Consider the following 27512-nt stretch of genomic DNA (forward strand, 5'->3'; position numbering starts at 1 on the left):
GTTTTGTTTAACTACAAACAATCTATCTTAAAATTGATATACATTGTAGATATGTCCTCATAAAAATTTCAAATGCATTTTCAATTCATTACTCACAACTAGCTGACTTACATCTCTTAGCAAAATAAACACATACCCTTTATTTAGCATGGCATATTTTGTTACTGAATTAATAATCAAACATTATATAAAAATGATCTGAACATTTGCCTCAAGGGGGAGCTTACAGTTCATTCTTGTAGATCCTTTGCATTTTCAAGCCATTCCAAGCTAATGTTCTCAGACGACATTATAATACAGCCCAACTGCAAAATGTTATTTTTGCTTTGCTTTCAGTCAGTAAATCATTATACTTCCATGCTACTGTCCTTCCTAGGGGTCTTTGAAATCCAAAGAGTGGACTGGTTCGGACTCGTTTTTGTTCTTCCTTTACTGAAAAATAAAAATATAAACTATTCTCAGTGTACACATACCTTTACAGTTCTGATTCAGATTTGTGATCAGACCCGGATATTTCAGCCCCTATTTGAAGGCTGTCTTTGTTGGCATAGATGTCCCCTCCACATAAGAGCCATGCCCATGCTGGACCAAACTTAGTGCCACAGTGGTGGGTCAAGGTAAGCAACTGTTACCAATGTTACTGGACCACCCTGTTTAGGAGAGCTCCTTCCATGCAGTGACTTGACTTGGACAGTATTTATTTTTCATTTTTCAGTTCACATCCATTCACACTTACTCATACAGCATAGCCTTTCCTATCTCTGGCCACAGACTAAAACCTCTCAGAAGATGACTATGCTCTATGAACAGGTGTGAGTGAATGTGTGGACACTGTTTCACCAGAGCAATTCCCTTGAATAGAAGGATACACAAGGGACAGGAGCATACATGTCTCCAAGCCTACTTCTGTGTGCTCAAGGTCTAGCCCACCCAACCAAAAGGGCTACCACAATCCTGACCATGTGCACATGGAGGCTGCACACCTGTGCTCATGACACATTAACAGGTGCCAGCTTAGCCAGAAAGCCCCTTCCCTTTGGGGCTTGAGCTAACATCTAATGAAGCAATGGGATATGAATCAGACTCCTAGAATGAATGTCTGGTAGAAAGCTTCCTGAGGCCTAGTTTTCATTCAGTGCCATTGACGGTAGTTTTTGTGAGCTTGGTTTTGTAGGATTTTTCAGTAAAAATATAAAACTGATCTGAAAGCACTTGCTCTGGAACACTGCAAAACCAGTCACACTAATACTTACAGGGAACCCTGAGGTACCCTGCAGGTTGAAGGCAGTTTTTCCACATGGCTAGCATCTTCTCAGGTATGACTGCCACAATGCACCATCATTCCTCATTTAGATGTCAAGTAACTGCAGTCTACTGAAGAGAACAGGAATGGCATGAGCCACTGCAGCTGCATTGTGATCAAAATATTTTAGTCTCTGGCCAGAATATTTCATACTGATACACTGTCTGATTTAGTGAAAGGGAAAGTGGCCTTTGTGGCACCATGCAATTCTGTATGTTGGAAGCCTGAGAGTCAAGATCCCAACAGTACTACACATTCAGTTTTACTCAGTTATTACTGGTGTGTAAATGTAAGCAAGTCTGGAATGATTTAAAACACACTTTCAGGGAGCTGAATGGGATAGTAGTTTTCAGTCCCTCCAGACTTACCTCTGATGCTCTACAAGTAATGCATTATTTACCTGATCCCATTGGAGTAATTGAAAAGCCTCCTATAATTTCAGTGGACTTTAGATCAGGCCACAATGCTATAAACAAAGCAACTGCAATGAATCAAGTACTTTAAGTTCTTCTTTAAGAAATTGATTCACTACTGATTTCCAGATTAATAGAGCAAAATCAAGCATATTTTGTAAATTTCTGATGAAATGCTTTGAACAGCATCTTTGCCACACAGCAGGAAGAATTTCTAAATACCTTGGGCCAGATACAAGCTAATCTTTAGTTAACCTAAATTGTTTTTCAAAAGCTACGCATCTATTTCAAGAAACAGGTTTTAGTACAGAAGGTGCAATAAATAGCACATTGCTGTTTTGATCATCAAATGCAATTGTAGAAATTGAGAAATATACCAGGTTGGAATTTAAACTTTCTGCAAGGCATTCAGATGATAATGGAGATGGGTCTTTGAAGCAGTTTCTCCTTGCTTCCCTGGAAGAAATGAAAGGGAGAGTATCTAAGCATGAACAAGCTGATCATTTCTGCTGGCTACAGGGAAGATGTTTTGCTTTGCCTTTATTACTACCCTTTAAGAGCCCAACACCAGGCAAAATTAGTCATGACCTTTCAAGCTAGGCATGTCCTGGTTGGCCATGGATTGTGGCTTTCAGAGGAAAGGTCACCATGTTGTGGAAGCCTAAAAAAGAATGAGAAGTCAAGTTCATTTGGAAAGTTGGGGATCCCTCCTTCCCCAGCAGGATAGCGTCCCTTTCCTAAAACTCCACACTGTCCAACTGATTAGTTTAAGTGGTTGACTTTTTCTTTTATTTTCTTTTGCCCAAGAACTCTGTATTTTTGATGAACCAAAATGATTTGCAAGGTAAGTCATTTGTGGGGGAAAAAAAAAGAAAATAGACACTTTTTTTTTAAAGACTTGTTTCAACTGATACAAATTAAATTGCTTCATTTTTTTGGTGATACTAAAATATTTGCTTCTGATTTAGATGTGCTTTAATGAAAAAAAAAGAAAAAAAGATTTTATTGTCCTTAAAAACTTTGGTGCAAACCCATTTGGAAAAAAACATTTGTTTATTTTTCAAGCTGGATTTCCTATTTCTTTGTCATGTGATTTTTAATTCTTGAAAGTTCAAATTTATTACTCCTGGATGAACTTCTATAGCATCAAAGGCCTGATTAAAGCCCACTGAAGTCAACACTACAGTCTATTGATATCAGTGGGCCACAAATCTCTCATTGTCCTCTTAGGATTATTTGAGAGCTTCAGCTTCTAAACCCCTTTTTTTTCTTTTTTTTAATCTTAAAGTGAGAAATTGCTGCTGGAAAAGATGTGAGCATGTTTATCATTACACTTAGCAAGCAATTCAGGTCCACTATATAACACGTTCCAGATTTAAATTGTCTGTGTAATTCCTACTGTTACGCACAAAGTTCTTTTTTTTCCTTTGAGTTGCTATCTATTTTATTTTTAGTAATAATCTATTTTATATTGCAGAGCTTGTAGTACTTTTTCTATATGTTCACTTCTCTCGAGAAGACATATTTATTAATAAGGATCAGTGTGATCATTGGTGTACATGAATACAGATTCAAGCAGACTTTTTACATTTGGAGTGTTTTCTCATTTGAAATAATGTATTTGTAGGAAGTACTAAATGAGAAGGAGAAAGGAAGGAAGGAAGGAAGGAAGGAAGGAAGGAAGGAAGGAAGGAAGGAAGGAAGGAAGGAAGGAAGGAAGGAAGGAAGGAAGGAAGGAAGGAAGGAAGGAAGGAAGGAAGGAAGGAAGGAAGGAAGGAAGGAAGGAAGGAAGGAAGGAAGGAAGGAAGGAAGGAAGGAAGGAAGGAAGGAAGGAAGGAAGGAAGGAAGGAAGGAAGGAAGGAAGGAAGGAAGGAAGGAAGGAAGGAAGGAAGGAAGGAAGGAAGGAAGGAAGGAAGGAAGGAAGGAAGGAAGGAAGGAAGGAAGGAAGGAAGGAAGGAAGGAAGGAAGGAAGGAAGGAAGGAAGGAAGGAAGGAAGGAAGGAAGGAAGGAAGGAAGGAAGGAAGGAAGGAAGGAAGGAAGAAAGAAAGAAAGAAAGAAAGAAAGAAAGAAAGAAAGAAAGAAAGAAAGAAAGAAAGAAAGAAAGAAAGAAAGAAAGAAAGAAAGAAAGAAAGAAAGAAAGAAAGAAAGAAAGAAAGAAAGAAAGAAAGAAAGAAAAAGTAAGGAGGATTTTTTTGTTTTTATTTCTAATTTCTTACAGCTATGATGTCAAATTTGTCCATGTTGCTGCACTTCAAGAGAGATAACAGAACCTGTGAATCTGTTCATTGTTCTTCCTGTTACTTTACCAAAATAATTTTTATCCATTAAAAAGTAGAATCATAGAATGATTTGGGTTGAAAGGGACCCTTAAGATCATCTAGTTCGAACCCCCCTGCTATAGCCAAGGACACCTTCCTTTAGACGAGGTTGCTAAAAGCCCCATCCATCCTGGCCTTGAAAGCTTCCATGGAGGGAGATTCATAAACTCTCTGGGCAACTTGTTGCAGTGTCATACCACCTTCATAATAAAAAATTTCTTCCTGGTATCTAGTCTATCTACCCTCTCCAAATCTACCCTCTTCCAGTTTAAAACCATTTCCCCTTGTTCTGTCTGAAATACTTCAGTTTAAACTTCTCTAGAGTACATTAACACTTTCTGAAAATAATGCAGAATGAAAAAAGTCCTTGAAAGTTTCAGAAAGATTAGCTGAGAAAAAAATTACTCGCATATTTTCATATCTTGGCATACCATATTTTTGAGAAAGAAGAAATGTCAAGAAGTATTTAAAGTGTGAATCAAAACATATCCTTTTCCATTGGCTGAAATATTTCCTATTTACATAATGAAACAGCTGTTTGACCCTATCTCTATCAATGCATATCCCTTCATTTTATCATCTTTGACAGATAAATGATGTACAAAGAAGTGGCAATGGCATGTGGCTCAAAACAAGTTTTTTGTTTGTTTGTTTTCAATCTGCCCGCACCAATGTTTCATCTTGATCTTATGGGATGTGCACTGAAGCAGCTCCTGGTCCCTCTCAGAACAAACTAGCATTTTGGTCAGAAAATGATGTGAGTCCTTGAGTCTGCTCTGTATCAGTGAGGATCCCCCTATTACTCCCTAAAGTCCAGAAACTACATAGGAGGTAAATCGTGATGGAAAATGTGAAGTAAAACTGCTGCCAGGGACTCAGCAGATCAAATGGTCACCAAAGATATTTTCTTCAAAACAAGTGAAGTCATAGGGGCAATATACTTAGAGAGACCTGGAATTCTTTCAGCTTATTCTGGAAAAGCCTGAAGGTGAATGTTCAGCTCTAGCAGCTGTAAACTACTTGGATTTTAATAGATTATAAGATGCTTATTTGCATACTTGGAGGTGTAAGCAGTCCTTCAGTATGAATAGCTTGCCAATGGAAACATGAATTCTGCATTGTTAGAGCAGTTTCAATTAGTGTATTTTACCTTTTATGAAGCATCTGGAAACAGCAAGTCCCAAAAGCCACCAGTATTAACAGTAGTAGTGGTATAGTGGGTATTACGACATAAATTAGATTTGGAATTATACCTACAAGACAAAAAGTTCTCATTAATGCCTCTCATGTTGAAATACTCTTGACAATGTGAGTAAAAGTCTGGAATAAACTATCAAAAATACATTATCTTACACAGAATATTTATGCATTCCTTCTATAGGAAAAGCTAGGAAAAGATGAGTCAATAAAATCAATAATAAAATAGTTTCCCCAGTGAAATGTAAAACATACCTTAAGGTTTTAAATTTTGACATTTCCATTGTATGTCAGTACAAGATTTCCAAACTTGTGATTGAAAATTCAAGTATTTAAAAGAGTACATTTCTAGTCTATTATTTCTGCAATACATATAAACTTCTGAGTTAGTTACTCTTATATATTGGATTCCAGCTGCACAGGACTACTAAAGAAACAACCCCTGCTCTTTCTCCCAATTGCCCTTGAAAGGCATACATAAAATGTCCTCAGCTAACATGAAGACAGATAAAAGCTAAAAGTGCTTCCCTGCAGATCCCTGAACAAATTTTGCAAAAGCAAAATTACTCTGTTATCTTCCTAGAATAGAACATGGGGCTTACAGATTCCAGGAAGTGTATGTTTCTCAGTAACTATATGCCAATGTTTTATAACAGTATACACCTAAGGTACATACTATGGAGACTTTCTTATCCATTGTGCTCTTTTGAAAATATTTGTATGTGCAAGAATAAATGTGAATGTTCAGGCTAGGTTTCTTTATTTGTATTAGTCTTTGTACAGTTTGTAGAAAATACTTGTATCATTTTCAAAATAGAGTTCATCAGTATGTCCATTCCCCTGGAGGTGCAAACAGTCAGTTAGGAAACTGGCTCAAATCCAGCCAGTAAGTGCAGAAAGGGAGTGCCAACTTTCCATAATACCATGCTGTATTGTGTGAGAACCTGAGTTGCACCCTGGAGACGTGCAGTTCCTTGAATTAAGGCCATGCTACAACCCTTCAAGAACAGCAGGACTCTGTTCAAGACATAATTTGCTAAGTGAGCATCCAAGAGCATTACAGCAAGCTCCCACTCAGCATTTAGCATTCCTTAAAACATGAGGTTCTTGGGAGATGCATGACACAGGGCTTATTCAACAGATAAGTGAGAACTCTGTGCCTTATCTGTTAGGAAAGATTCCTTAGTGCCTTCTTCGTGATCCCTGGGTATAAGGTATAACAGATATGTACCTTGTGTTACTTGTAGGAGAAGAGAATAGGAGACAAAGAACCAACACTATCGTAGCTCTAGATGGAGATCCTCCACAGCTGGATGAAAGCTAGTGAAATCTTGTATCTTCATAGAGATCACTGGGGTCACAGCATCACTGCAGGTTTTAATGGCTGCTGAGCTGCAGGTTTGGATCAAAATTTGGGGATACGTGGAAATATTTTATTTCCAGAGCTACAAACAGGACAAAGTAGAACTCTTGAGCTGTTATTCAAAGTATTCTTCAGAGCATCTCCTGAGGCAATAGATTGTCCTTCTCACTGACAATAGTGGAAATTATTAATAATTTAAATGAGTCTACTGTTAAATGTTTTTAGTATACCATTACATTCTTATTACCTGTTTCAGTAGCTATAACATGATACTGATCTTCTGGTTTGTTTGTGTCATATGGATTTCCTGCTGGCACCGTTGGAAAAATTCCTAAAAAGAATATCAGACCTGTTAGGAAATCAACATGCACAAAATAGAGCTGTTACACTGTTTAAAAATTCAACCACAATTACATTTTAATTTCTATTAGAAAAAAGAATTTTTCTGGATTAAACTGACAGAAGTAAATCTGTAAATAGGATTTTGTTGCAAAATTTTGTTGCAAAATTTCATCTGGAACAGGAATTATGACCAGAAGTATATGAATGATAGCCATATTCACAATTAGTCTCCAAGATATATCTTTCATATGTTCCAGTACTAGCCTACACCTGATAAACTTAAGTAATTTTGCAGGTTCCTGTAAGCTATTCTTATCATTACACATTTATTATTGCAATTCAATTAAATGTTTCAAAATTTCTTACCGTAATCTGGCTCTGCTCTGTCTCCTAATTCTTTTTCTAAGACATTGTCTGTTAAATCAATATTTGAAATCAATCGTTGAAGAAAGAATGTGTGTAATAAAACAGATACTTTCATTATTTTGCATGCAGCATCACAGAAATAGATAGTTTCGGTTACATAGATGATACTAAGGCAATATAAGAGGAAGTGTTCTTGATTAATACTTAAATCTATTCATTTTTTAAATATAATAATTAAAGAATTTCAGACTTAAAAAAACAGTAATAGGTAGTGAATTCTAATGTTATACATAGGGAAGTGAAATTACCAAAAGGCAAATGATAGTATCACATTCCTTGTAATGTGTAAGAAACCAGAGGAGCAATTCATGGCTTTGAGCTGCACTGCGGAGATTTGCAAGTTTACTGATAGTGACCATTATAGCTAAAATTTTATGAAGATTACGGAAATAATAATCTCATACCAAAAGGATGAGCGTAGGAGTGGAATCTGCATGATTGATGGAATAAAATAATTAATGTTATGTCAATATGTCTATATAATAGTGCTACTAGCCTGCAGTTCCAAGTGTCCTCATTATCACAAAATGCTGAGAGAAATCAAAGGGGCATAAACACCTACTAGAGCAAAAGGTTATATTTGGCCATAAGTAAAGAAAGATATCAAAATACCACTGAAAATTGAATTGCTCACTCTAGATAGTAGACAAGAAGATGAGTTTTTAATGTGATAGCATAATCAAACATACAGGAGACGGACGGGAAAAAATGCAGTTGCTATTATCAACCTATAATGAAATTCAAGATCACCGAATGATCAATATCATTTAAAAGCAAACCAAACACTGCAACAGCATATGTTTAAAAAATGAATGTATGACTTGAACATGCTTGAGTGTGAATGCCTAATGAAGAACTGCCCTGAACCTACTGCTGGTAAAATTAGGCACAATTTTGTCATGGCCACTTACAACCTTTCCATTTTGGCCTACACCATATATTCTAAACAGATGATAATATTGTGAAAAACAATACATTTACATAATAAAGTGAAATTCAATATTTGTGTGCCGCTGTAATACTACTAGTAAACTGGCAGTGTTGCAGTAAATAGCTGAAGTTGAAGTTATTAGAGCTATTTGGAGAGGAAAATAAGGTTTTTCATAAGTCTTACGTATGGGTTTTAGGTAGCATATGTAGTTTTCTTACACCATGGTATTACCTTTAGGTAATGAAGGAAATGTTATATACCCATTTATATGCATTTATACATCTATTCTTTTCCTCCATGTGATACAAAAAATACATTTCTGGAGAATAGTCTGTTTTGCTAGCGAGCATAATTGCAGCAGCATGGAAGGTAAATAGCTACAATTTTGCAGTAATGTATTTAGCTACATAACAATGCCAATCTTAATAATTATGTGTATATTGTTTGCCTTATTGATACAATGTTCCTTATTATACAAGAGTAACCTATTTCTATATGGTGAAAGAAATATACATTCATTTTCTTTGTTACTTTTATCCTTTTGCTTTCTGCTAACCCCAAACACCCAGCATTGTTTTTTTTAATGGAGAAAGCAATAGAAGTTAATAAATCTTTATCACACCGTAGCTAGAATGATAAGTAGTTTGCTGTTGTGGAATGATGATTTCATTTACATTTCTGAGATTTTAAAGTCATGAAATATACTCAAAACTGCACTATTTTAATCCAACCTGCATTTTCTGACACAAAAAGTATTGTTATTTTAATAACAAAATGTGTTTTATTCTCTTATTTCAAATCAGCTGTGATCAGCTGTAAAAGTGGTAAGGCTTTATATGTCACAATTCCTTGAATGGCTCATGTGACTGAGATGATCACTGATCGCCACAAGACAACAATAGTCATTACTAATTTTAGAAGCAGTAACAGATTTTGGAGGGTAGAGTTGTGAAATATGTGGATATATCTAGCCTTCCAAGTACTTAATATCTACTTGCAATATTAATTGCCATTAATAATGTCATTATGGCAATAGCCAATGAGAGAACTGTCCATGCACGAAAGCTGGTGGAAGAAAATAGCCTGGATCAATGACTGTGATCATTACTAGATCATGAATACAGAAAAAGCAGGTAGGAAATTACACAGAATTTGGTGGGTTAAATAGCTGGTAAAAGTAGGATTTTATATTAATTCTCACTTGGAGCTTAGTTTTTGAAAAGCAAAACCACTATATATTATTTGAAGAAATGTGCATGATTCTGCTGAAAAACATGGTTTGATTTTCTGTAGGTACCATCAAAAGCAAAACCTGTTACAGGTTCAGCTTCAAAGTTTATTTCTCATGTCTTTTTACTGATTGTACAGTATTCTAGTTCATAGTTCACATTTCCTCTGCTGAACCTATATCATGCCTGAAGTACATCGCATAAGACTTGGGTTTTTTTCTGCCACCATCTGCAGATGAAGACTTTTTTTCCTACTGTTCTTTCTTTCATTAAAACAATATTGTTAGAAATAATTATCATATATAAGTTGATACAGAATTTCAGAGGTATGAAACTGCAAAAACAGCTTAAATTTTTGTGGTAGGATCAAGAGATGGTTTGACCATCCTATACGAGAGCAAGTAGGGAAAGGAAAAAATGGCCGTTTAGAATAATTTTTTGAAGAGTAAACTAGTAAATAAATTAAATCAGTGTAATCCTGAGAAGGAAAGACAGTGAATCTTGAAAAAACATTCTTCTTTAACACAGATAGTTTTACTTAAAACATCACTAGCTTTGATAAATTGCAACTCCAATTAATGTCAGCTCTGTCACTCACTCTCCAAAGGAATCGGTAACATTGGCAAGTCTAACAGTGTGGCCAGAAAACATTTGCAGTTTCCTTCACAAAAGAAGAGGCAATAGATTTTCTAAGGAAGCACCCCATCTGTGAGAGATGACTTTAGTTTCACCTACCTGGGCCATACTTGCAGATAAAATTGTGCTTCATGTTGCATCTATCATCATTCCATTGATAAAGATACGGCCCTCCCAGACCAGGGTTTGCAGTTGGCTGATGATACATGACAACACAGGCTTCACTTCCACAGGAAGGCTCATCTGTATACCAATTTCTAGCAGTAAATAAATAAAAACTTTCAAATTTTGACAATAAAATTAATCAGAATATCAAGGAGAACAGTTAATATCAATAAAAAAAAAAAAAGTGACTTCATCTTCTTCAATGATTAACAGCATTTCCCACAACACCTCTATAAAAGGCATTTAAAACCTGGACTGCAAATTTCTGGATCTTAAAGTTCTGATCAAAACCATCTCTGTATAAATAACATTCTGTTAGAAATAACACTGCTCTTTTACTCGTTTTCATTCCTATTTGACTCTTAACAGATCCCCTTTGTCCTGAGGCCTGTGAGCTGCTGTTTTTCTGGCCTTATGCTTAATCATGAAATTAAAGCTTTTTCAAAAGGCAGTGTAGAAACAGAACAGTTTGCATTAAGCAACCTGCATTAATTTATTTGCTGGCTAGCCGCCTGACTTGTGGTGGCCAGTCTTGCAGAATTTATTTGAAATGGAAGCAAGGAAAATTGTAGGCTGCCATCTCCTATGCCATCCCTTCACAGATTAAAGTTCAAAACCCTGGCTGCCAGCTCTCCCTTGGCTGGAGAAGTTAAGGAGTTATGCTATTAACTTCATAGAGCAGCAAGTGGGTCCCTTCCAACCCAACCCCTTCTGTGATTTTACAATTCTGTGATTTTTTTTTTTTTTTTACCAGACATTTCACTCTTAATTTGTTTCCATTATACCTGCTCAATAAGCAGCTTTAGAGACTTACCTGAAGGGTGACATACTTCCATCGGCCCAATGGTAGAGGTCAGGGCAAGCGCTGGAGGTGGTCAGTCCATCACCACTTCTCCACAATCCAATCCAGAAATCACCATCAGAAATCCCAGAGCCTGACTTAGTGAGGTTCTGTAACATGTTTTCTATTAGTTGCTGCTCAGCTTCACTTTCCAAGCTCAGTAAAGACCCGCCATCCATTTCACAAGCTTGGCGGGCCTCCTGAAAGCCCACGCGTCTAGATAAGTCCTGGAAATAAGCTATCTTGTAGCAGGAACGCTTGAAGCTACCATAGCACACCTTTTGACCTGAAAAAAAAGAAGTAGATATGTGACAAATGTGAAAAAAGAAAAAAATAAATAAAAAATAGAGCATATCATGAATAAAGGGGTGTAGGTGAGTAGGCACTTATTGTGCCCCCTCCTGAAAGGACTCACAGTAACAGTGGCACTGCTGAAAACCTTAGCTTGAATTTAACATGGCTCATAATGTACAGTTCATTGGAATCTGTGTTTTCTTCCCACGCTCATTAAACTTACTGAGACACTGAAGATTACCACTTACTTCTAGAAATGCTTCTCTGCTTTTAATGACTGTACCGTTAAGTCCTACTGTTAAAGCTAGGATCTGGAGGGTATTTCATAATTAATGGGCCAACTCCACTTCTCATTGCTAAGGAAAGCTATTTGACCAGGGGAAAAAAAAAAAAAAAAAAAAAAAAAAAAGTTTGAATTTCTCAGTGTTAGAGGCAGGAAGAAGCTAACTCATTCTTTGTTCTGCCATGTGACCTTGAGAGGCTGCTTTCACAAGGACTTCATAGTTACTCTCTGCTATGGCATCTCTAAATGCAACCCCTAAGTCCGTGCAGAAGGAGAATGCTCCTTAAAGGGTCAATGTCAAAGAAGTGAATGACTTCTTCATTTTAAAAAGAGTTAGTAAAAGCAAGAGGAAGCAATAAACATATAGACACAAATCTGACAGGCAAATGTCATGGAGAAAACTAGGAGATAAACATTTGTCTGACACCAACTGGAAGGCAATCAAGAAAATGCATGCAAACAGGGCTTTGCAACTGACAAGGATGCAAACCTGGGGGCTCAGGGAGTTGGGGGTTTGCGGAACTGTATACACCAATGATGGACAGTGCAGGGTTAATAAATGGGGAGGAACAGGGAGGAAAAGATGGAAAAGGATAAAAAACAGTCATGTAAAATGGGGCCTGGTCAGTACACTCGGCTGACTGAGCCCTGCAGGTAGTCACTGCAGTCTATCCTGTCTTATTATTAAATTTTTTCGTAACTGTTTATCTGTGTATTATCACATTTCACCGCAAATATAGGGATGCTCTTAGCATCAGCTCCTAAAGCAGGCAGAGTTTCCACCCCAGCTAGGCCTCTCTCACCACCAGCAGCAGGAGTGATGCCAGTCCTAAAAATCAGTTCTAGGGAGGCACCAGCTTGAGACAAGGGCAGGCTCCATATCAGTGGCTGGAGCTGAGCAATAGAACCCAGCCCAGGTGCCAGCTACTAAGGGGCTGAGTGTCTGTAACTTAACTCAGTGTGCATGAGATGTATATGTAAATTGCTCCACAAGTAATGGCTCCTATTGTAGCTTGCATGGAAACAGAGCAATGACAAAGAGCACAATGACACTATTTGATACAGCAAATTCTCAGCTATAAAACACTATTTGTCAACATAGCCACCATCTTGTTGCAGCAAGCTTCAAGCTCAGCCTGTGAGTAGGTGATTCATGAAGTAGGTAAGGATTCTGGGATCTGGGTGGACAGTGGGCACCTGCCAGTACTCAAGGGACCCACAGACGTGCATGCGTCAGCCTGAAGAGTGGATCCCATGGGTGGATGCTGTTGAAGGCAGCACCTTGTCTGCAGCTGTTTGTATGGTCAGCCTTGTCTGCATGTCTCTGGGACATATGCTCAGTTTTGCTGCATACTGAATGAACATGCAAGTAGGAAAATGGCAGTCATGTCCTCCAAGTCCAGACATCCCAAGCACCAGTCTGGACTCTACTAGTCCAGCAAGTCAGGCAGAAGTCCATGAACCAGAGGTGCTGGAGATGGCAGCCATGATCCTAATGTCCCTTAACACAGCAAGAGAAGTTCCAGACATTTGCAGACATCTCAGTGCTATCAAGATACTGAATAATCCCCATGATGCTTTCAAAAAGCCCTGGATCTACTGCATTCACAGAGGGTTTCCCTTCTCTTCTTAGTTAGAAGTGTGGAAAAATATCAGAAGGCAATGACAAAATAATGTTTTTTTCCTTCTAGTTCTTTGGCAGAGAAAGACACCCTTTTCCTGAAAAGGAAAAGCAATTATCTTCAACTAAAGGGATTCTCTAGAGCTTATTCAACATGTACAAAATGTGGAATGAGCAGACTCACTAAGCAGTAAGTTTATTTGGCGGACAGTGGAAGGGTTCAAAAAGTGAACATAAAGACATGATCACCTCATGACTTTTAGCTAAATCTGAAAGTAACTTCTATTTTTTATATACTACACTTAATTTTTTAATGTTTTCTGTGATTGTTGTGAACCTTCCTCAAAAAATCTGAAACCTTTTTCTTTATGACAGTCTATTACAGTTCACCTAGAGGAAACACTATCAGTAAAAAAAAGCCTTTTACTTAGGCTTAGCAGACAGATTTCTGGAGTCGTCTTTTATCAGCTGTTATCTTGACAAAACAGTGTAGGAACAAGAAAAATCTAATGTAAGGACAAACTTGAGCAATGAATCAGGTTCAGCGACCAGGAAGAGTCTACCTCCTTGGACTTTCTCTGATAATGTCCTGACAACTCTACATTTGTCATTATTTCTTCACTGATATTTTCCTTCATTCAAATAAGTGAAGAGCCTTGATATCAGTGAATCTACACAGAGCCAAAGTTGGGCAAGGCTGCTGAAGAATTGAGGGGAAGACACTTCATTAGAGATGCATGTAAAATAAGGGGCTTCTTTATAGCACTTCTTTGGAAAAAAAAAAGAAAAAAGAAGAAAAAAAATGACACCTATTATCAAAATAACAAAGCAATGTCTGAATGTACAGAAGTATGAAATGCAAGACTGAAATCTGCATATGAAATAACAGCTCAACTCTTTCATATATAATGTAATTCAAATTTTGCTGGTGTGATCACAAACCTTCTTATTTTCCTCAGGACCTTTGTCTCATTGACAAGATGGAGTGCACAGTAAAGGAGAATTCTGACTCCCATCACTGTGAATGAGTGACTGCGGCTTACTGCCAGAGTACACATATGTACATAGGAGTGCAAACATCCAAAGGCTAGCACTGAATTATGTAAGACAGAAATAATCATTTAAATGGAGATTGGACTCTCCCTGTAACTGAAGATTGAATTCAAAGCTTTAATTCATAAAGTAGAAACAGATTTATGGAGATTCCTTGGTCCATTGTCTTCTTCGTTTTACTTCCCAGACAGCTTTCAGAAAAAAATCTTTTACAACTCCTCTCCTTCTGTGCATATATTTCTCTTTGACAACAAGTAGTAAGTTATGAGCAAATTCAGATAACAAAATATCTCTATCATGGTTTCATTCAAGTAGACCACCAGGATGACTAGTTGGCCACTTCAGATGTCAATGCCTCTGCTGCAGCTCTTCCTTTCCTGGGAAAATAACCACCTTTCCCTCCATAGCATCATACTTCCAGCCACCCTATTCCTCATGTTTCTCGTGTGCCTGAAATGCTCTTTCATGTTCCATTCTCATGCACATTCCCCTTCTTCTGTTACTGAATTGAAGGACCTTTCCAACAGGAGAAATTAGTCTTTGCTGGTCAACTGACCAAGCTTCTTCAGTGTGCTGATCTTCCAGTTAAATGTGTCATTCTCAGTCAGATGTTGCAAGGAGACTCAAGTTACCAAATGGCATGTGATGTTTCTGAGCTGCTATAAAGCCTGTATCCATAAGCTGTAAGCTGCACTGTATGCTCATGCAACTTCAATACTGGACTAGTGTGAACATCTCCATTACTCCCACCAAGCTGAGTAAAACACATAAGGCTGCATGGAGTGAGGAAAAGGACAGGTATTTGTGATGCACAGTGCCAACAGAATTGTGCAATTGGTGCCACTGTAGCATTTGGTATGTACCTGCTTTGTGCAGCCCAGTAAGTCTGTTAAGCACTCTGAGTAAGGTGCTTTCTTGGGAGGTCCAGAATACAGAAACAAAGGACCAATCTGTACCCTTTGTGTTTATCTGAAATGGTTAGTGAATTAAAACCTTGAAGGATCATCAAGTCAAACTCCCGGCTCCACACAGGACCACCTAAAAATCAAGCCCATGTCTGACAATAGAGTTCAAACACTTTTGAACTCCAGGAGGCCCAGTGCTACTACCACTGCTCTGCTCCAGTGCCTCTTAACATTTGTTACTCTCTATACAAAAGAAATGTTCCTTCCCTACAGGCTGATCATTTGTGCAAGAATACGTGTCAAAACAAAAATAGAGAAAACAGCAAGCAACCAAGAAATATCTGGGTTTAAGACTTATCCTTTAAGAATGAAGTGTAGCAGTGTAGTAAGCTTTCTGGAAGAAGCTCTGAATTTTCTTTTGTTCCAGTTAATTTAGTTCCTGTGTTTAGGCAATGACCCTCTGAATTTTTTCTTTCTTCTTTCAAAGGGGACTTTTATCTGCTATTGCAGATCTAGTTCAATGTGTTAATGGAAATCTGCAGTCGTACTTTAATAGCTGGCAAATCAGCTGACATTTTAGTGTTCTTTTAAGAGCATGCTGAGATGTCAAGCATTAAAGCAATATTTTTTACAACTTTGTCTCCCTACTAATTTATGAACTACAAAGCAAAAATAATTCACTAGTGAAAATGAGAGAATGGACCACACTGTAAAGCAGATAAGTATGGAAACATTAACTATAGCGTTTTTCAAACATCTTTATCAAACATCTTTATAGCTGTCAACACCCTACTGTTAGTTCTAAAACAACATTGGCTATTTCAACTTTATAAGTTTAATTCCAATTTTCCTATCGCAACTGAATTGAAACTAGTTTTATGAGTTGGAATTAATCAGGCTTGGATACTGCTCAACATGAATAAACACAGGTAAGTATGGTCTTTGCAACCTTTCCATAAAGTCTACCCTAGGCTGCTTTAGTTGAAAAAACCTTGAAGAAAAATAATGTTTCATCACAGCGCATCCAGAAAGAAAAAAAAGATGCAAATGTATTTAGTCCTCCCTCAAGTATGAGACCAAAGATCTAACTAATGCAATAAAGAAAATTTAATAATTTATTCTCACTGCTATCCTTTACAAATGCTCAAATTGGTATTTCAACCAACCCTATCTGACTACCTATAGATACCTATAGATACCTATATCCTTCTTTTCATGGAATCAGTAGGCTCCTTAACTCCTAACTAACCTCCCCTCACCCAAGCAGCTGCCCTCAGACCTTGCTCAGAAGTAGGCATAGAGACAGGCACTTGAATTATTGCCATTAACACTCACATTACCTTTTCATCATCACCAGAGCACCAGAAAGTCTGTTGAGGTTAGAGTGCTGCATTGAACTGACAGAAAGAAAAACTGTTCTCCCACTATTGCACTGCAGAACTACAAGGTTAGAACTCCCAGATGTTCTCATCAGGGAACAAACCTGGAGAAGTTTATAATTTTCTCCTTGTCCTGCACACACCAGCCATAAAGCATAGCTCTACCCCTGGTCCCTCAGCCCTCTCTGCCTTAGCAGTTCTATTTGCCTACTGCAGAGAAGTTGATTTAAAATCCCTTTCTTTCACTTCGTCTCACCTTTCCTGCAGCTGAAGAAAGCAAGGGCACAATATCTATGCTAAGAAACATTAAGCACCGTCATGTTACTTTTTCATCCTTAGGTGTCTCAGCACCTCCCTAATAAAATACTTCGATAACAACATTGAAATAAATCTAGCCTTTAGTTCAAATATTGATACTTAGTTAAAACATTTCTGCAGATAAAGCAAGAAAGGAGATCTCCTTTAAGAAAAGGAGTAGAGAACAAATACTAGGTACTTCAATCAGGAATATCTCTGCTATGTTTTAATAGTGGTTCCTCATTTGAAAGAAACAATAGGTTCCTTTAGGTTTATCATGATAGAATTTATAGCAATGTCACTGACAACAAAGGTTACTGATAGTATCCATCTCAAAGAGCCACCTCCGTAAGTGCCAACTACATCCCTATGGGCCATGAGAGGCACAAGGTTTATCCTGTGTCATGAACATGACTCAGCTTGAAGTTTTGGAAATACCAGATAAAAGACAAGCTCCCTACTTGTAAATCCCATCTCCCTCTTGAACATTGTTGACTAAGCTACAACCCAAGGCTCAGTTCAGCTACAGTTAGCACTCATCTTGTTTGTGGTAACAGTAGCTAAATGCATACAGCATAAACAGAAAAAATGGACATACAAAGCCTGCTCTAGAAAGTCCATTATGTTTTCATATGGTGACTTATAAGATAATGAATTTAGCCGAAAACACAGAGGAACATGCGGAACAGTCAATACTAACCAAAGTCCCAAAGACCAGAATGAGGCTAACAGAGGCCTCTGAAAGTATAGTAATAAAGACATGGAGACTTAAAGAGATGAAAAAAAAATAATAGCGGGACAGAAGTCTCTGTAAATTAATTAAAATATTCTACTGCTTTAATAGTACTTTCCTGCTTGCATTATGAAAACAGATTTCAGTCCGGAACTTATGTGAGCACACTGACTTCGGAAGCTGTGTAGCCAGAATGCAAGATACAGGCTATTCCACAACAAGCCATAAAAATGCACTTTAGAATGTGGTCTAAAGTTATTACAATTTCCTAATCACATTTTGATTCAAAGATGGGGCATCGTGTCAACTAACCCTTGTATCATTAGTCAGATTTCAATAAAGCTCAGGTGCTGGTCATGTTTTGACATTTTATGTCACTGTTCTTTATGTTTTACTGCATCATGCTTGTGTTCATCCAGTCTACTGAATTTAATTTATATTTTTGAAGAGTCATCATTTTGGTTTTCTTAAAGAACTGTTACTGTGATGAGATTTCATAATTATGCTGTCTGTATTTATTGTAAGAGCAAATTACTATCTTCTCTCACAAGGTTTGTAATGCTGAAGACACACTGTTCTCCAGTTTACTCAGTACTCAGCTCACATATGTTGCCCAACTCAAGCTCCAAAGCAGTTTAGGGAATTGAGTTTGCTACCAAATTTGCCCTACATACTGCTATGAAGATCAGCTTTCTCTGTAGTAACATTTTCTTTGCTTCGTCTTTTGTACCTTGATTGGTACTTCTTCTCCCAGTCTCTTAATATCAAAGTCTGCAGAGAGAAGAATAACTTATTTATAACTTTTTTATGGATTAAGGTTTAAACCTAGCTGCCATAATACAGTTTCTCTAAAGTGATTTATATGAAAGAAAAAAAAACACCACTTATGAATTTTCTGAGTTCTCTTTAAGTGCTTACATAAAATATGGGAGTCATGTGAGTCTATTAAGTAGCTGTGCTTTGGGTTTTTGTACAGGCAGATAGTCTGTGTGCCTATCATACTGTTGTAGCACATAGACAAAGTTTCTTGAGAGGAACAGTCTCTCTTAAGCAACGCTTGTCTATGAGCCAGAAATTTTAGAATACTTTTCATAATAAGTGATACATTCTCAGGTATTAGCATACAAAACCAATAAAGGCAGAGAATAGAATTTACCTCTTTTTATACGTGCTTTCTGTTCTCTCTCAAACATAGATCGAGTAATCTATCTTCAGCTACTAACTATCCCATATCACATGAATCAGAAAAGTTGATGACAGAGGCACTCAGACACCTGCCAAACACCAATCTCTAAAATTAATGCAACTCCTGCACAGAAAGAAAATGGGGAAGATGGAAGTTGAAGGTTAAAAGTACTGTATCGTACGGTTTGTTCATGCTGAGATTTAGTGCACCTGAACAGTATACAAAGCAACATAAGACATATTTGTCCTAGTCCAGTCCAGGGATTCTTTATTTTCTTATTTTGCCATGAGAAGTGGAGTTTTCAACTATATGCCAGCCTTGACTGTTTATGCTGTTGAGTTGCCAAGTGCTTTGGGAGACAGGGATTTTTCTGGGTTATTTCTGAATAACGAATGCTCTCAGATCCATAACACCTACACTTTTACAAAACCGAGCAACCAAAAAGAGTACAAATCTATTTGTAAGGTGACACTGTCCAGAGCTCATTTGGCTATTACTTGTAACAGCCATTCTCTCTTATGCCTGGACTTTGCTATCTGGCTGAAAAATAAACAAACAAACAAAAAAGAAATTAAATGATTTTCAATAGCCTCCCTGCACGTTGCAGAAAGATAGTTGGTAAGTTAAATAGGAAGTTAGTGTCTATATATAAACACTGATGACAGGTATTCATCTGAATGGATTATTATGGGGAGATTTATTAAAGTCAAGTAGTCAGAAGTTCTATCCTCAGAATTTGCACATTTCTAGTCATGGAAAGATGGAAGCAAAGGTTTCTTGTCCTGCAAAAGATGGTTTCACTGTGTTGGTTAAAGTGCTGGATGAATCTGTACTCCCCAGAGCAGACAAGTCAGCTTGGATTTTCAAAACTGGGGATGTGGTGCATCAGTCACTAGCTTGTTCCTGATGTACTCAGGACTGGAACATTTGTCCTCATGAAAGGCTGCCATCTTCCCAAAGCAGTAACAGGCTTATTCACTTCTTTCAGATAAAATAACAGTTATTTTTCATAGTTAGCTTCTTAGCACTGCACACATGGCATGCTGCTAATAGAGCCATAAAGAAGTAGTTTGATATCTAAATCTCATTAGAAGCTAATCAACATTTTGCCATCCATAATTATCCATGTGGAATATGCAGTTGACAGAATCAATACAACATAAGTGTGTTCTACTGGGAAATAAATATCCATTTTTATAGAACAATCAAGTAGTATTAATTGCTGGTTTGCATGATATGTCAGTTTTGAAAAAAAAATGTTTGTTAATTATTTCCTGAATACTTTTTTTTCACTCCAGTCAAATCACTGAAGCTCTGAAAGCTTCCCTCTCTTCTTGGCATCAATTCACTTTCACATCATAAATTAAAACCTATGTATTTAGCTTTTCCTGTAATAATTTTTTTCTTTCTTCTGATCATGTGAACGAGTATATATCATAGAACTGATCATAGCAGACAGCCACTTGCTTGTATAAGGAGCCAGTGCACAACAGCACTCAGGGATACATCATGTGTGCAAACTGTCAATGTAGTTGCCACGTGAACCCTCTAAAAGTTTCAACTTGACTTCTCTTTTTCTATATTGAGAAGAAAGAGACTGGTATCAGATCAAATTTTCCCCCTTTCTTTCTTTGATAGGTCTAGCAATATCATCACAGCAAGCAACCAGCTTCTTGGCCCCACTATGCATGAGGACAATGCCAACGGAGCATCAGCATCCACACACATAAATTCAACGATAGGCTTGCATTTCAACATGACACAATGTGAATCGTCTCAATGAAGAAGCTTGTTAAAAAGTCTGCAATGCTAGCCAAAATATAATGCATGAGAAGTATTAATCAACCATACTAACTTCCACAGATTCACACAGGGAGACCAGTGATGACACATATGTTGGTGATTGAGCCTGTTCAGACTAAGAGGAAATACAAGGTGTTAGAAAGACCCACACGTCTACAAGTCTTCTCCAGGATCTAATTTAGCCAAAACTTAAAACACTGCTGAAACTGTTAGCAATGCTTTGGCTTGATATTTTTATTTTTCTGAGATCTTTCATAAATGCACAAAACATGTATTTTTACATAGAATCATCTAGGTTGGAGAAGAACTTCATGATTCCATCAAGTCCAATCATTAATCCGACCTACCAAGTCCTGTCACTAATTCATGTCCCTTAGTGCCATGTCCATAAAAACAGCTCCAGGGATGGGGATTTCCTTGGGTAATGTGTGCCAATGCTCAGTCACCTTCTCCATGAAGCAATTCTTCCCAGTGTTCAATCAGAACCTCCTCTGGCACAATTTGAGACATTTCCTGGCATTCAACCAGTTGTCAAAAGAGATCATTTGAGAAAAAGGGCTTAACACCCTCCTCACTGCAATCTACTTTCAGGTAGTTGTAGAGAGCAATGAGGTGTGTATGTCACAGCCTAAAGACACCAAGAAAACTCCATTTATTTCAGACATTTCAGCAGTTTAACAAAAAGGCTGAAGTACTGACAGAATCAGTCTTGCAAGAAAACTGGCAGATTAAGTCTCTCCATCTATAGTTTTCAGTGTGGCTAAAAAACAGAAAAGATTTCCTAGATCACATTAGGACAGACATAACATGGCAGCTAGTAAGTTGTTTTTAGCATTTTTTGAAGTAGACTCAATAGAAACTGTAAGGTCTGAGTAACTCAAGCTTCATGTCTGCCTGCCTAGGAGAGCAGAGTATACTGATTCCCTTACCTCAAATCAGCAGACATTTCCATAAATACATCAGTAGATTCCTTCAACCAGATTTATCACAAGCATAAATTTAAGCACTTCTGAGAGTTTCTGCTCATTGCTCATTTCTTATTTTAGTCTCTAGAAAGGAATTGCTCATAAATCTTTAATCATTAAAATCATTGAAATTACTCTTCATCAGTCAGCATCCACAGCAAGCATCTCTACACTCTTATTCTTTTTCAGCTAAATTTCTTTTTCTTTTTCCTGTCAGTGTATTTTCATATATTTGTTACAAAGAGGCCTGTATTTATGTACATAAAATTCAAACATGAATGTGAAATTATATTCATTTCCTTGTTTCATAGACTTAAAGTTTCCTTGGTGGATCACCTTACAATCATCTCTGTATGTGTGCAATAGTGTGCTGACTTTTCTACAGTAGTCTCACAATGAAAAGAGTTAGCAATGGACAAATTCTTGCTCATTCATCTTCTGATCACAAGCATGGGAAAAACCTTTCTATGTGGGAACTTAGAACTTAGTGATTACAGTTCACTTTGGGCAAAGATAGAAAGGAGCTTCCTAAGGAGGGGAAAAAACAAATGTTTTTTTAGAGTGAAATATCACTTATTATAAAGCCAAATGGAGGTAAAGTATAACTGGCTATTTCACATCACATGTATGAAACACCACAAGGAAATAAGTTGTTGATACATCCAGTGCAATTTGTCTTTACCAATTCAGAACGTAGCTGTATCTGAGCTGCTTTACTAACCTCACTGTGTAGACAACTGAAAATAACAAGTGTTCCTAGGGTGTGTTGGCAGTATTTTCAAGACTGTTAAAATGATATAATCACACTCTAAATATATATTTTTTTCCTTCACTGTTTATGAAGCAATCCTAAAATTATTAACTGTATATTGCAGCTACATTTATATGCTGATTAGAGTAATGCTAACTTTTTAGTTAGGATTCATTATTTCTTTAGACTGCTTGGAGTTGAAAGTCCTATCTTTTGTCAGTGATGGGGACTTCTTCATGAAGAGGCTCCAATCATTTTGGACTAGTGAGTCCCTAGTATGGACATGGGAATATCATGACTATCAAGTCATTGTTATTTCTTATTTCATATATAATAGAGTACATCCTTTTCAGATTCATGAGTGATTGGAGAAGAGAAAGTCATTATGAGAATTAGTCTTAAAACTCAGATAGTGCTGTAAATTTACAGAATACCTTATGAACCAAAGCATGTTTTCCTGCAAACAGCTTATAAACCCAAAGTTTCACCTTCACACAATCAGATCTGAACTACAGAGAAGTAAACTCAAGATATAGAAAACAACTTCAAGAAGGTAAGAGATTATTTTGCACCAAGCTGCTGCACAGGTACAAAACATTGGCCTTGTCTCACCAGGAGCAAGAAAAGCTGTGAATGACAGGCAAAACATCCATCCTGCCCCACAGTCTATGTACCACAGCTCCCTCTGTGGTATGTTCTCTTAAGCCTGTTCATCAAGTGGGATGCTGGAGCTTGGCAATCATGAGCATCAGTGCCTTAATTTGTTTTTGAACAACATACTAAAGTGGGGAATCACTATTTCTGGAAAAATGGCATGCTCACCTGAGACAAAATGCTAGAATTTTAGACTCTGACATAGAAGTCCAATTCCTGGAACTGATCTAAGTACTCTTGTATATCTACTCTGCCATGGAAAAACTCCTCCACCATCATGCATCTCAAGTCATCTAAACTATGCTCTCAGCACATTCATAGCAGTTTACTTCAGGCTGCCCATGGCCTCATCCAACCTGGTTTCAGAACCTCCAGATATGGGGCATCAATAACTTATCTTGACAAGCTGTTCCAGCACCTCATCACTCTCTTAGTGAAGATTTATTGCTCATATCTAATCTAAATCTAACCTCTTTTAGCTTAAAACTATTACTCCTTGCCCTATCACAACACTGCATGATAAAGACTCCCTCCCCATCTTTCCTCTAGGCCAGTGAGGTGTTCCTGGAACCTCCTCTTCTATAGGCTGAACAAGCCCAACTCCCTCAGCTTTTCTTCATTTCAGACGTGCTCCAGCCATCTGACTACCTTTGTGGCTCTCCTCTGAACTCTCTCCAACAGCTCTGCATCTTTCTTGAGCTGGAAGCCCAAGGCCTAGATGCAGTCATTTCATATTATGTAACTTCCTTCTTAGGAGCAAAAAGTGTTTAACAGAAGCATGCATCTGTAACCAGGATTCATCATTTCATTTCCATTTAAGATCCTAGATCACTGACTAATCACCAAGGAGACACTGGTCAAAATAGATGTGTAAAGAAAGAATTAATAAAGGAGTTTATGGGCATTAAGTACCCAACTTTCCTTGCAGTTCTCAAAGACTCAGCAACAGCAATTATCCAAAATAGTATGTTTAAACCATCCCAACAAAAAGATCCTGTACCACACAGATATGCATTTCCATTAAAACCTTTTCTATTACGGGACCAAATGCTGAGCACTCACAATTCTGTGTTCATTACAGAGCAATCACACATGTACCTTTTCCAGGTAAGAATGGCAGTGTTCTTTTCAATAATACTTCTTCAAGCTTGAGCTACCAGTGTAGCTTAAAAATAACAGTCCATGTTACTAAGAACATCAAAAAGTTTCATCAGCCAAAAATACTTAAAGCCACAAAGACAAAACTCAGGTGTAACAAGTAGGCCAAGCCAAGTGACCTGAATTGAATTTTGCCTTTTGAAAAAGGATTTCTTATCAGTTCATGGATATTCAATGCAATACCCAGGAAAATACTTCATAATACTTATGACTTTCTCAAATGTGATTATGAGCTGTGTGAATTAAAACATCTACATCCTAGATGTGAAGCAAACAAGCCTATAGTTTAGTGGCCACCCTTGTTGTTTTGTGATCCAAAAAATGTTTTACTTTATTTGGGATTTCATATAGCCAGTTACTTTTATACCAAAATACCGTATCACTTAATCTGGTACTGATACATTGCCACAGTGAAGAGAAAAATGTTAAAAGCCATAGAAATACAAACATACAGCAAACAGCATCCATTAAGGTATAATGTCTATGATTAATATGTAGGCTGTTAAATGACTAGTAATAAGATTAGTTTGCATCTTTCCTGCCCAATAGATACTTAAAGTAATTGCATTTTGCAAAATGCATTATCATCACTTCACATTCCTCATGAGGTCATGGGGTAGCAAGGCAGACTCAGCAGTTTCTCCAGAGCTGCTTTAATTCTTTTCTCTGACCATCAATTCTTTGGCAATACTAAATACTCTGACACAGAGGCTGTGAGCACGCCTCGCAAAGCATCTCTCTAGCTGCATTAACACTGCAAACCACTTGTACTACTTCTCTTTAACAACTTTCAAGTTAGAGATGGCAGAATAACACCTAAATATGAATGTCTTGATGCATATAATCAACTTTGCAATTGCCTAGGGAAAAAAAAAAAAAAAAAAAAAAAAAAAAGTGCACATTCTTTGAAAAAGAAACAGGAAACTTTTAGCTAAAGAAGTGGCATTTTCAAAAGGTAGACTCTTTCTTCTGTGCCCTCTTGATGCTGAGAGCAAAATGGCTGCAATTTTTTGCAATTGTTGCTCAGGCTGCTGCAAAATTGCCACAATTAATGGGAATTTTTCCAGAAGCTTCAACCAGCACTCAGGTTAAGGTAATGAACTTTTTTTTTTTTTTTTTTTTTTTTTTTTAATGTGAGTGATGGGGATTATTTTTTTAGACATATTTGGAAAACTGAGATATTTCCATTTCCTACATATTATGAAGATTGAAGCATAAGTTAACATTTTTCTCAGAAACAGGTCTGTTTAGAATGAAGGTTTGTAATTTTAAATGTAAGCCTGCTTAAGTCCAAAAGACAAGCAAGACTGGAGAGAGGTAGGCAGCACACACTGTCCAGTAGTTCAGCAGTAGCACTTCTTTCTTGAAAAGTGCATATTAATCATTGTACACCCGTGTGCATGTGGCAGGAGAGGGTGGGGTTCATGTGAGAAACAATGAGTCCTCCCCACTTATTGCAGGACACACTGATAGAGGCACACTGAGTATCTTCAACTGTTTCTGTATAGTATGGGTCCTCTTTACCTAATGAATACAAATGTAGCTAATATATCTAATAGGATACAAATGGTTCCTTCTGTAAGTGGCTTTAAATCCTCTCCTGTATTAAATTAACCAAGCATTAGCTAGAATAATAGAGTGACATGAGACTGATTGCACGCTTTGAATACTGCAGTCTGTATTCTGTCCAAAACCTAAAGTCTTATACACAACTAGAACAGGTGGTACTTGTGTTATATGCACTCTTTTATAAGATGGCTTCTATTCAGTTTGCTGTGTATGTCATTTAAGTGCAGAAGATCCAGGTAGAAGACAAAGGGATGAGCTTTCCTCAGCCACACGTGGACTCTTACACCAAGAATGCTAATGCAAAATGCAATCTTATGAATGAGCAATCTTCACTGTTCCTTACAATAACAAAATGCACTACAGCATTAACATAAATTGTTAAACTAAGAGCTCTGCTGTATTGTAAATGACTACAAATTTTATGCTATAACAGAGGTGGATTAAATACTTCTGGGTAAATGCTAGGCAGGCAACCTTTTCCTAAATGCTTGCAGCACTTCTACTTAGCTATTTTTTTTCCTGAAAGACAGTTTCACATACACACATGCAGTACATCTGTTGTGCACATGAGCTTGCTTCAAACAAGACATCACTGGAAAGGTGGGTGACTGTACTCCATGAGCAGCTACAAAGAAAACTGTCTGGAATCAGAAACGTAATGTTGAATACCAAAAGCCCTGCAACAAACTTTCCTTGACAAGTTGCCATTGCAGTCTCTGTGACAGCTCATAGAAATAACTTGCACTGTTCTGCAGTAGGTTTATGAAGACACGTTTTTACCTGCACATACAGAGACTTACACACTACTCATTAACAAGTGTAATCAGGTGTCTAAATCTTTGCGTCAAGATAGACATAAGGATTTGGTTGTGCACCCAGCATGCCTCCAGGAGCCTGTTAGCTTTAGCTTGGAGGATCTGACACAAATCCAGTTAAAAACATTTTCTTCATTACACTTTGCAGCTTCTCTGCAAATGAACCTGCGTGCTGGGAATGTACAATGCGATCCCACATTAGGCTTTTAACTTAAACTAATCTCATGCTTTGGATACATGTTTCTGAAGTACTGTTTTCTCTCTTAAGAGAGCTCTGGATGCACCCACACATCACAAAACTACTTGTGCCGTGTTCTTAATAGTTTGCTTCTTCCTCCCACCTGTGTTATAAAGAGAAGAAACACTCCCGCGTGGCCACAAACATTTCAAGGCACAAGGTTCAGAGACACTGCAACGTGTCCGTGCTCTCTTGTCCCGCAGACAGAACGGACCAGAGTTATGCAGGCACTCAATCAGCTCAAAAACTCTGTCTGCACAAGAAAACACCGCGGTGGCAGGAACTGCCTTACGGCTACCGCAGAAGTTTGGCAGTGGAACTTTCCGTCTCCCAGGACCCGCAATCAGAGCTGTGCACAGCCTCCACCGGACGGCGAGTGCTCGCCAACTCCGACGCTGCGGTGAGAGCGCCCGCAGATGCACTTAGACGTGCGCCAAGTCGCTCCGGAGCGTCAGCACAGCAACGCTGGCCCGCAGGATTACTTCTTGAGTGCTTTGCCCCCACCTCTCCCCTCCGTCGATTCCCACTCCCGCCTGCTCCCCCTGTTCCCGCTGCTTACCGCTGAGGACGCGCCCTCCGAGCGCTCCGCTCCCGCACAGCGCGGCGGCCGCCAGCACCGCGGCCAGTCCCAGCCCCAGCCCCAT

General features: G+C 37.9%; 1 protein-coding gene across 1 annotated transcript; it reads right to left on the bottom strand.

The window, feature by feature from the left end:
* Positions 1-347: 347 nt before the first annotated feature.
* On the bottom strand, positions 348-27512 carry CHODL (chondrolectin; the record flags this gene model as incomplete). Its single annotated transcript, XM_079542691.1, has 7 exons — positions 348-432; positions 5185-5287; positions 6842-6925; positions 7303-7350; positions 10258-10415; positions 11138-11450; positions 27428-27512. 7 exons carry the CDS (start codon positions 27510-27512, stop codon positions 348-350), a joined length of 876 nt encoding a protein of 291 aa, XP_079398817.1.

The sequence above is a fragment of the Tetrao urogallus genome (genome assembly GCF_951394365.1).
Source record: "Tetrao urogallus genome assembly, chromosome: 1".
Lineage (NCBI taxonomy): Eukaryota > Metazoa > Chordata > Aves > Galliformes > Phasianidae > Tetrao > Tetrao urogallus.